Source organism: Musca domestica, unplaced genomic scaffold (genome assembly GCF_030504385.1).
Source record: "Musca domestica strain aabys unplaced genomic scaffold, Musca_domestica.polishedcontigs.V.1.1 153, whole genome shotgun sequence".
NCBI lineage: Eukaryota > Metazoa > Arthropoda > Insecta > Diptera > Muscidae > Musca > Musca domestica.
Window position 1 is genome coordinate 1,222,748 of NW_026712211.1, and position 12,205 is coordinate 1,234,952.

Below are 12,205 nucleotides of genomic sequence, written 5' to 3' on the forward strand. Positions count from 1 at the left end.
CAAGCGAAGCAACTCTTAAGCTCTTTTGTGTTTTTTTCTTTCTGTTGCGGTGTAAGTTCTTGCACTTTTTGGAATTTCAATGGCATTACTCTGAGCTCACTTTTCAATATTTGCCGAATGGAATATTGCGATATGTTCAGCTCACGAACCATTTTTCTGCCACTGCGACGCGGATTTTGATCAAGTCGCTTCTTTACTTTTCGAACCATTTCTGCTGATGTTGGTGTGTTCTTCCGTCCACCTCCTTGACGGCGGGAGACGCTACCAGTATCACGATAACTTGTGATGGTACGAGACACAAAAGATTTATTCACATTTATATGCTGGAGTGCTCTAACGATAGCCATTTGTGGTTTTCCAGCCAAATATAAAGAAATCACACAATCACGCTTAAATTCCGAATAATTTTTTTCCTGGAAAAACTCACCAAAATGCTTTTGTACGCTTGTAAGCAATATAATGAGCTGTCACTGGAATAATTTTAACAGCTGTCGGACGAGTGGCTTAGAAATGACAGGAGTCTGAAGTTGGTTGAAGTTTTTTCATCTCACCCTGTATAGTATTCTTGGTACACGTATTGTTTAGAATTTCGTAAAACCCCTTAATTTGTCTTTCCTACACAACCTTAAAGGCTCTCAAACCACATTTCAGATTTCTTGTTTCATTCCTTCCCAAATTGTACTTTAAAGTACTTTTCGCACTTAGCCCCCGCCATGTATCAACCAATACGCACTAAAAGTGATGCTGATGCAAAATTTTAGACGTTCAGATAAATCCCTTACCCAAATGGTACCAGTTACTAAATTTCAAGGTCTTAGCTTGTATCCGTTCACAAAAACCCAAAAGGTACAGAATTTAGTACATTTAAGTAATTTTGGTACACTTATTGTTTGAATTTCCCAAAAATTTTCTTATTTTTGAGAATAACGAGATCCCAAAATGGTCCGGAATATTTTCAATTAAGTCCCAGTTTTGTATGTGGGGAGAACTTCGAATTTTACAACCATCTTCCTTTAAAACACTGTGCCACATTTCTTCTCTTGTGAATTCCGAAAATAAACAACCACTAACTAACCACTACCTTCCAGACAATTAATTCAGTGTGTAAATTATGATATCCTCCTAAAATATTTTTTTTTTTGTCGGCGGGAGGCGGCATAATTTTGTTCTGTCTACCTCTCCTTTTCTCTTTCTCTCGCTGTTGGCATCGTTAAACACTTATTGTTAAATAACCGAACCTTTGGGGGCATTCCATGTCTGGAACATAACTCTCATTATTCAAGACTTCGTCGTCCACCTCTTTTTTTTTGGTCCTCTCGATTTATGCATAAAAATGCAATCGTTCAAATCCTTCATCCTCTCTCTCTCTCTCTCTCTCTCTCTCTTGATTTTGTTTTCTTTCTTTTTCTACATCCGTTCCTAATAATCATATGTTTTTTTGGATTGCCACAAAAATCTTCAATGCCGCCTTGTCGCCTCTTCAACTCCTCTTTTTGGGGAGGGGGGTGGTTGGTTTGTGGTGTTATCTTCTTTTTCGGCTTAGTGTTGTAGTTCTTGTTCTGGTTCTCCTTTTTTTTTGTCCTCTTCCCAAATGAATTTATAATATGTTCCTGGGAATTTTCAAAAAATAAGCTCCGAACCTAATGTTGTTATGTATACGGCCTGGAGAGAAGGTAGCGTGATATAAAAAACTTGTTGGGCTGCATTCCAAGTGGGACACAGGAATAATAAAAAATTCTCAACGGGTAGGCAGCAACCGACATAAGGTAAATGAATTGCCAATTGATTGGCGGTTTTTTTTCGTTCGTTTTTTTTTTGATTTGTTGAATGTTCAAGTTCAAGATCTACATAAAAATGGGAATTTAAGGCACTTAATGTAATAAATATATATATATATTTTTTAATTTTCTCAAATAGGGGTCATCTTGAAGGACGTAAAATTTCTGCGACTTCTTTCTCCAAGAGTTATCCCCGTACCAAATAGGGGTTTGTATTTGAATGGAATCTTTGGACGTTTTTTAAAAAACCGACGTAAAAAATCCCTTTAATGACTCGACTAAGGGTTAAGTTGTTTTACAAACATATTCCACGGATTTTTGTCTGTAATATCGCCAAAGGCACTATATACCTAGACTTCGTGGATTCCAAGGAATCTTTACCTGAATATTTTCAAAAATATAGTAATGAGTGGATACTCCCCGCTCTGTTTTGGCTACTTACCGAAGTATTCCATTTTCATACTTCATCTAATACAGATAAAATATATCGGTATGTGCAAAATTTGAAGGAAATTGAACATTCGTATCCAATTTTATGCGAAATCATAAATTCCGACAATTACATATTCATATCAGAATACTGGTGAAGAGAAATATTTAGATATAGCAAGTTGTTAACTTGTTTCGCAAGTTATGACAATTATAAGTTGGCAGATCTTGTGTTGATGAAAATATTGAGAAGCTCCTAGTCTGAATAGAATCGGATGTTAATTTTGCGTTTTACGAGCTTCATGGATACTAAAAATTTTGACCCTTTGTGGGGGATGTACCAGAAGGAGTGGACCGATGTATTCCATCTTGGCACCGGAACTTGGGTTAATAAAATTAATGGGATATGTGAAATGTGAAGACAATCGGTCTCTTACATCATCCAAGTCTGAATAGAATCGGATGTTAATTTTGCGTTTTATGAGCTTCATGGATACTCAAAATTTTGACCCTTTGTGGGGGAGGTACCAGAAGGAGTGGATCGATATATCCCATCTTCACACCAGATCTTGAATTAGTAGAAATAATGGGACGTGTGTAAAATGAAGGAAGGTACCAGAAGGAGTGGACAGATATATTCCATCTTAACCCCAGACCTTGGGTTACATTAAATATTGGGATGTGTGAAATTTGAAGACAATCGGACTCTTACAACACATTTTATGAGAATTTTAATTATTTAAAATGTTGACCCTTTGTGGGGTAGGTACCAGAAGGAGTGGACCGATCTTGTCCATTTTCACACTTGACCTAGTACTAACGCAAATATTAAGATTGGAAAAGTTGGAGCAAAATCGGATTATCGTTTCTCTTTCTGTGCAAAAAAAATATTTTTTTTTTCAAATTTCGACAATTTGTGTGGGAGGTACCAGAAGGAATGGACCGATATATTCCATCTTAACATCAGACCTTGGGTTAACATAAATATTGGCATGTGTGAAATTTGAAGACAATCGGACTCTTATATCACATTTCATAAGAGTTGTAATTATTCAAAATTTTGACCATTTGTGGGGGACGTACTTGATGGCGTGGACCGATATTGTCCATATTCACACTTGACCAAGCACTGACGCAAATATTAAGATTTGCAAAGTTAGAGCAAAATCGGATTACCATTTCTCTTTCTGTGCAAAAAATTAATTTTTTGAAAATTTTGAACTTTTGTGGGGGAGGTACCAGAAGGAGTGGACCGATATTGCCCATCTCCGAACTCGATCTAAGTCTGACAAAAATATTACGATGTACCAAGTTTGGACCAAATCGGATACTCCCTTCGAGAGTTATCGTGCGCACAAGCCTGTCAGACAGACAGACAGACAGACGGACGGACATCGCTAGATCGACTCCAAATGTTCTGAAACGGATTTGGTCCAAAGAGACCTAGGGTCTAGAACCGTTATTTCGACTAGGCACGTTTTGACCGTATCAAATGATATATACCCTCTGTAGCCATATGGCTGAGGGTATAAAAAGCGCCTAATCCAAATAACGACTTTAGACCCCAGGTCTCTTCGTATCAAATCCGTTTCAGCACATTCGGAGTCTACCGGGGGTGTCTGTCTAGCTGCCTGAAGCGCACGATAACTCTCAAGGGGGTTGACTGATTTTGTCTCAACATGATACATTTTAATATTATATCAAATTCGGAGATGAGCAATATAAGTCCACTTCTTCTGGTACCTCCCCCATTAAAAGGTCAAAATTTTCACAGTAATAACTTTTCTCAGAGAACAAGGGGAAGGATCTTCCAATTTTCTTCCAACTTCGCAAACCCAAATAGTTTTATCAGGTGCGAAAACGGACAATATCGGCCCACTCCAGCAAGTACCTCCCCCACAATGGATGAATATATTGAAGAAGTATAACTCCTATAAATGTGAAAGAGTCCAATTAATCTTCAAATTTCGCAGATCCCAAAATTTGTATCTACATAACATCTGGTATGAAGATCGACTCCTCCCCCCATAACGGGTCAACATTTTCAATGGCCATGTAGCTTATAAAACATGGAATAAGCTTTCGATTACTTTAACACTCGATACCTCTCAATATTTCTATCAGCACAAAATCAGATGTGACCACTACTTCTGGTACCTCCCCCACAAAGACTTCAAAATTTTGAATAACTACAATGCTTATAAAATACGAAATTGGCATTCTAGAAAGAATCTAGACTTTAAACATTCCAATATTTCTACCAACAAAATATCTGGTGTGAGGATGGTAGATATCGCCTTCCCCGTCATCTGGTACCTCTCTCACAACAAGTCCAATTATTTAAATAATTACAACTTCTCAAATAAAAATGTAGTGAAATAACTGACTGACTGAGAATCAACTCCTTGAAATTTCTCACAACGGTCAGTCTTGTTGCGAAGGCGTGTGAAAAGGCTGGGTTTTTGGAAATTCGAACTAAAAGGGGACGGAAGGTATTAAAATATTCTAAAAAAGTAATTGAGTGCTTTGTATTGGATAAAGGGAATGGACTATAATTTGGAATGAGAGTCACTGATAGAACGCAAGATAGATGTACTAAAGCGTTTTCTGGTATTCGAACTTTAAAGTTACGAAAAGTTCTAAAATAGTACTAAATATCTAAAATGTTACCATTTGATATTATGTGATCGGATAGAGCTAAAAACTTGAAATTTTGCCGTGAGAATCAAACCAGGTTTGATATGTGGAGATGATTTTGGAAATGTGAACTAAGTGTACGAACTGTACTAAATGGTACTAAACTTGGAACAGTTCGGTTTAAGGTGAACGGATGAAGGAAGGAATTTTGAAATGTTGGTATTGGGGTCTCTGTTGGTGGTTGGTTCCTGATAAAGAGGTGGTTTTGAAAATGAGTACTACGAGTGAACGAAAAGCACAAAATAGTACTTTATTTGGTACAATTAGGTATTGGCTAGTGCTTGAAATCTGAAATTTGGTAGCCCGGACATATGGTGGTGGTTTCGAAAATGGGTACTATAATCTAAGTACCGAATGGTACCTTATTGGGTATTTGGTATTGAACGAACTACAAATACAAATTTTTAGAGAAATCAGTGAAAAAATGTGGCAAAAATCATCAAAATACCGAATATCGGGAGGTACCGTTATATTGGGGTTATACCAAAGCGTGGACATATACATACAATGTTTGCCACACGTACTAGGCCCCATTTTGACTCACAAATACCAGTTTTCAGACAAATCCGTGAAAAATGTGGCAAAAATCATCAAAATGCCGAATATTGAGAGGTCCGTTATATGGGGACTATACCAAAACGTCGACTGATATATCTCATTTTCAATACCAACCATCCTAGACGGGCTGACAGACGGACATCGACTTTATGAGGTCTACGACGAATGTTTAGGGATGTCGCAAACGGAATGACAAAGTTAATATAGCCTCCTTACCAAGGTGGAGGGTATAAATTCGATTTTATGGGAATAATTGTTAGTCAAAGCTTTTACTTTTTGTGGAGGAGTTACCAGAAGAAGTGGGCCGATCAATTCCATAATTATATCAGATCTCTGGTTGGGAGAAGTCTTTAAATATATCAGGTTTACGAGGAATCGTTGACTTCTTTCGCTAGTTATGAAAGATATAAGTATTAAAAATTGTGATCCATTGTGGGGGAGGTACCGGAGGATGGGCAGATAACTATAATCATAATATCAGGTCTATTATCAAAATTTGAAGAGAATCGGATGCCCACTTCGCATTTTATGAGCGTACCACCTTCACACCAGATTTTGTGTTAATAAAAATATTGGAATATTTGAAATTTGAAAACAGATTAAATGGATTTTCTCCATCGATTTGGAATGATAGCGTGATTACTTCAAGTTAAACTTATGAGGCTGTATTTTCTGTCAACAGGTATTTTAACCTCACCATGATGACCACACATTCTGTCAGATTTCAATCATTGAGTAAAGAAATAATGGGGTAGAATAAAGTCGGTTTTCAATCTTCGTAGGAATGAAAAAGTGTCTTTATATTTCATAGTTATCAGATATATGAACCATTCCATAATAAATGTACTTTAAAACGCTGATTAAATATATGGACGTTATTCTACAATAAAGTCTGTCAATTTTTGGTTTATAATAGAAAAATAAAATAAATAAATTGGAAAGTGACAAATATGTCACCGGACGTCTGGATACTGAATTTACTCAAAAACATCATTTATTGCGTAAATCTATTATTTAATTGACAAACAATTTTTGTCGGTATTTTCCGTAGCCCAGCATAGCAACAAAAGCATAAATTGAAATATTTTAACTATTTACTCAGTATATATTTTGACGCACACATTCCGACTTCAAAACAGACTTTGAAACCAAATCCGGTGCAAAAGAACTACCATTGGTAATCACTTTTCAAATTAGCATATAAAAGAGAATGCAATTTCAGTAGACCTCATTCGAAAACTTACCTCAAGCAACGAATACAATGTACTCACCGATTTGTTTGGCTTTGGGCCTTATGGCCGTACTCTTCACTTGTGGCAATGCCGAACTCGACAATACCCGCATTGTCGATGGCGATGTCATTCATGTGAGCCAGGCTCCCTATATTGTTCAACTGAGAATTGGCACTCAACCCTTCTGCGGTGGTACCTTGGTTCATCCTGAAATTGTGGTCACCGCCGCCCATTGTTTCGATTCCCTTACACCTGAATTGATGGCTCATTTGAAAATTGTCGGAGGTGCCAATACCAGAACCGATGAAGGTGTCCAACGCCGTGTTGTGTCCATGATCAAATCGGGTACCTACAACAAACAAACCCTGAACACCGATGTTGCCGTCCTGAAGCTGGAAAGTCCCATGGTGGGAAAATTCATCAAGACCGTACCATTGTGCTCCGCTCCACCAGAGCAAGGTGATTTGATTCAAGTTTCCGGCTGGGGTCACACCACCCACAAGGGTGTTGGTTCTCATGATTTGCTTACCATCCGTATCCCTACCGTTACCCGTCAAACGTGTCAACGCTACTATGGCATCCCCATCACCAATTACATGTTCTGTGCCAACGGTGGCAGCAAGGACTCTTGCCAAGGTGATTCTGGCGGCCCAGCTATCCTGTTTGGTGAACTTTGCGGTATTGTGTCATTTGGTGCTGGTTGTGCCTCCGGTGCTCCTGGCGTCTATGCTGATGTCTACAGTTTGCGCGGATTCATCAACGATGCCATGGATAGTTTGTTGAAGGAGTAAAGTGGAGGTTGCGAAGTGCTGAAATGCACATTTTATCTACTTACGAATAAATCAATTGAAAATCTAAATATATGAAAATTTGATTTATTAGTTTATTTTAATTAACGATAAGGATGCCAAAAATGGCAAGGAAGGATTTTACGAAAGACAATTTTGAGAAAACCCTTTAGAAATTTCCGAAAATTCAAACCTGTTTCTTATTTGAAGTTTTATTATGTAATTGTTCCAGAATAGTTTTTCAAATGAAATATTTTGAAAATTCTTAGTTGAAATGTTCGTATATCATCTTTGATTTATTAATTACAGCAATACCTAATTCACTCAAATATTTTAAAAACACATGTTTCGAAATCAGGGCTCTAAGATTTCGAAATATGTGTTTTTAAAATATTTGAGTGAGTTAGGTATTGACTGACTGATCCTTCGTCCAGGTTAAGATAGAATTTTGAAATTTTGGACCAAATCCCTTTCAGATAATTTGGAGTTGATCTAGGGGTGTTCATCCGTCTGTCTGGCTGGCTGGAGCACACGATAACTCTCAAAGGGGGTGCCCATTTTTATACCCACCACCTTGGAAACATCCTTAAATATTCGTCGTAGACCCCATAAAGTATATATATATTCAAAATCAGCATAAAATTCGAAGTCGATATAACGATGAACGTCTGTCTGTCCGTCTCTCTGTCTGTTGAAATCACGAAACATCCCACATTATTTGACGTAGAGCGCCAAAATTTAGCAGAGCAATTTATATCTAGGATGGTTGGTATTAAAAATGAGATATATTGGTCCACGCTTTGTTGTAGTCCCCATATAACGGTACCTCCGAATATTCGGTATTTTGATGATTTATGCCACATTTTTTCAGAGATTTGTCTGAAAATTGGTATTTGTATGTCATAACGAGTCCTAGTTCGTGTGGTGAAACATTGGATGTATAGGTCCATTCCTTCTGGTACCTCCCCCTCAAAAGGTCAAAATTTTCAAAGAATATAACTTACCTCATAAGAAGAGAAAATATCATTCGATTTTGTGCAAACTTTGCACTTCCCAATATTTTTGCCAGTACTAAGTCAGGTGCGAAAATGGACAATATCGGTCTACTCCATCAAATACCTCCACCCACAAATGGTCAAAATTTCGAATAATTATAATTCTTATAAAATTTTAAATAAGTGTCTGATATCCCAATATTTTTGTTTAGAAAAGATCTGGTGTGAAGATTTGATTTATCGATACATCCATTCTGGTACCTCCCCCACAACGGCTCATAATTTTAAATAACATGAAATGAACATTCAACTGCCTTAAAATTTCAAACATCCCAATATTTGTACTAAAACAAAATCTAGCGTGAAGATGGAATATGTAGGAGCACTCCTTCCGGTGGTACCTCTCCCCCACAAAGTGTCAACATTTTTGAAAATTTTATCTCTCATGAAATGGGAAATAAGAATTCGATTACCTTCAAATTTCATAAATCTCAATATTTTTGTTAACACAAGATCTGGTGTGACGTTGGTAAATATCGCCACACTGCTTCTGGTACCTCTCCCATAAAGTATCAAAATTTTAAATAACCAAAACAATCATAAGACGCGGACTGAGTAAATTCCATTAGAAATTTTAATTTGATCTTAAAAACAACATCTTTTTTGAGATACCCATATAAGGGGGATAGGCCACACCATAAGGTTCACCCATAGTGAGACTTTTTTTGTCTAAAAGACTTTACATTCTCAAATTGCAACTAAATTCGAAAATTCGAGGAAAACATCCTCAATCTTCAAAATGCTAAAATGTGCCATCCAGAGTCCTCATTTAGCCATATGTCTTTAGAACTAAGGTTAATACCAAACAAGTAAAAAAGCAGCTAAGTTCGGCCGGGCCGGGCCGGAACTTTTAATACACTCCACCATTTCGAAGGAAATTGAAAATTTTCAAAAAAAATCCAAAAACGACCACTTAAATGAAAACCGTTATATGGGGACTCCATACGACTTTTTTTGTCATAGACTGTAGTGCCCATTACGAACTTCAAATGCGAAATTTGCTACAATTACGGTGAATAATGTCGCAAAAATCGTGAAAATACCGAGTATCGGGAGATACCGTGATATGGAGGCTATACGAAGATCTGAACCAGCATACGATTTTTTTTGCCATAAGTTGTAGTACCCATTAGTATCTGCCTGAATAATGTTGCTGAAATCATCCAAATACCGTATATCGGGAGGTACCGTTATATGGTGGCTATTCGAAGACCTGGACCTGTATACAAAATTTGTTGTCATGGGCTGTAGTACCCATTACGAACGAAATTTTAAATAATTCCCGTAAAAAATGTCGCCAAAATCATGAAAATACCGAATATGGGGGTTATACACGTGGACCGACATGGCCCATTTACAAACGGTAGCTTCGGTATTTTGATGATTTCAGCAACACCGGAATCGTTTCAAATTTCTTATTGAAAGACCTTAATGGCGCTACCACTTATGGAAAAAAATTTGGTACACAGATTCGCTTCGTATATCCCATATGTAACGGTACCTCCGGATATTTAATATTTTAATGATATTAGCGACATTATTCACTGGAATTATATCATTTTTTTATTTTTAATATTCAATTTCCTTCCAAATGGAGGATATGGAGGTATTAAACTTTTTTACTTTTTTTTTTTTTTTTTGGAGGAGTAACTGAAATTTTGGATTTTTGAGGCGGAAAAAAAGGAGAAGAACCTTCATGTGGGCTCCGTTTTATAACCAATAAATTCCTTTTGAGACGAAAGTTCAAAGATCTAAAGAAAACATTGTGGACTCTGCCTTCGAGTGCAACATGACGAGGGATGAGTGATAACTCAAAATTTGATATCCACGATCGGCGCGGTCGAACACTATCTATAAGATTCAGCTGAGGGCTAATGTTCCAACATGACAAAATCTGGACACTGAAATTGCCTCCAAGAAAGCGCTAAAGCTCACCATAAAAGTCCTCAGTCTGTAGACCTCATCGTGGAAAATAAGATATGAAGGAAACTTGGTTTTAGAGATCAGGTCTAGAAAATAAATTCCCCTACGAAATCAAAATGGGTTCTAGATGAAAAAAACAGGCCACTCCAGCTTACCTAACTGAAAGCTAGACTCTGGAGCTCACCTATGGGCGAGACTGGGCTCTTAGATTCACATATAAACGGAAACTGGGCTCTAGAGGTAGCCTTAGAAAATAAGCTGGGCTCTGAGGGTCAATCCATGAAAGTAAGTAATGTGGGCTCACCTAAAAAAGCTGGGCTCACGAAAGGTGGACTCTGGGCTCTTAGAGCCAATCCATGAAACGAAGTAAGGTGAGAACTCCTTTGAAAGGGAGTTGGACTCTCGAGCTTATATATTAAATCAAGCTGGTTTCTGGAAGAAAGGAAGCTGAATTCACGAGCTCACCTGGAAAGAAGGCTGGACTCTGGCTCTGAGGGACAATTCATGAAAGGAAATAAGGTGGGTACTCCTTTGAAAGGAAGTTGGAATCGAACTTATCTATAAAAGAAGCTGAACACCTATGAAAAAAGCTTGGCCTTTGGGCCCACATATGAAAGAGAGCTGGGCTCTCAGGCTCGTCTATGAAAATACGCTGAATTCTCGGGCTCACCTATGATAGAAGGCTTTACAGCTCACCTATGAAAGGGAGCTGGGCTCTAGAGCTCACCTATGAAAGGGAGCTGGGCACTAGAGCTCACCTATGAAAGGGAGCTGGGCTCTAGAGCTCACCTATGAAAGGGAGCTGGGCTCTAGAGCTCACCTATGAAAGGGAGCTGGGCTCTAGAGCTCACCTATAAAAGGGAGCTGTGCTCTAGAGCTCACCTATAAAAGGGAGCTGTGCTCTAGAGCTCAGCTATAAAAGGGAGCTGGGCTCTAGAGCTCACCTGAATTCACGAGCTCACCTGGAAAGAAGGCTGGACTCTGGCTCTGAGGGACAATTCATGAAAGGAAATAAGGTGGGTACTCCTTTGAAAGGAAGTTGGAATCGAACTTATCTATAAAAGAAGCTGAACACCTATGAAAAAAGCTTGGCCTTTGGGCCCACATATGAAAGAGAGCTGGGCTCTCAGGCTCGTCTATGAAAATACGCTGAATTCTCGGGCTCACCTATGATAGAAGGCTTTACAGCTCACCTATGAAAGGGAGCTGGGCTCTAGAGCTCACCTATGAAAGGGAGCTGGGCACTAGAGCTCACCTATGAAAGGGAGCTGGGCTCTAGAGCTCACCTATGAAAGGGAGCTGGGCTCTAGAGCTCACCTATAAAAGGGAGCTGTGCTCTAGAGCTCACCTATAAAAGGGAGCTGTGCTCTAGAGCTCAGCTATAAAAGGGAGCTGGGCTTTAGAGCTCACCTGAATTCACGAGCTCACCTGGAAAGAAGGCTGGACTCTGGCTCTGAGGGACAATTCATGAAAGGAAATTAGGTGGGTACTCCTTTGAAAGGAAGTTGGAATCGAACTTATCTATAAAAGAAGCTGAACACCTATGAAAAAAGCTTGGCCTTTGGGCCCACATATGAAAGAGAGCTGGGCTCTCAGGCTCGTCTATGAAAATACGCTGAACTCTCGGGCTCACCTATGATAGAAGGCTTTACAGCTCACCTATGAAAGGGAGCTGGGCTCTAGAGCTCACCTATAAAATGGAGCTAAGCTCAAGAGCTCATCTATAAAAGGGAGCTAGGCTCTAG

General features: G+C 38.5%; 2 protein-coding genes across 2 annotated transcripts in view; both read left to right on the forward strand.

Annotated features, from left to right (window-relative positions):
• The window catches only part of LOC101898170 (M-phase inducer phosphatase), a 519,762-nt gene that overhangs the window by 353,761 nt on the left and 153,796 nt on the right, over positions 1-12,205 (forward strand). The window lies entirely within an intron of this gene.
• LOC101898289 (seminase-like) lies at positions 6,678-7,517 on the forward strand. The gene has a single exon (XM_005175020.4). It carries the CDS (start codon positions 6,724-6,726, stop codon positions 7,483-7,485), a length of 762 nt encoding a protein of 253 aa, XP_005175077.1. The 5' UTR covers positions 6,678-6,723; the 3' UTR covers positions 7,486-7,517.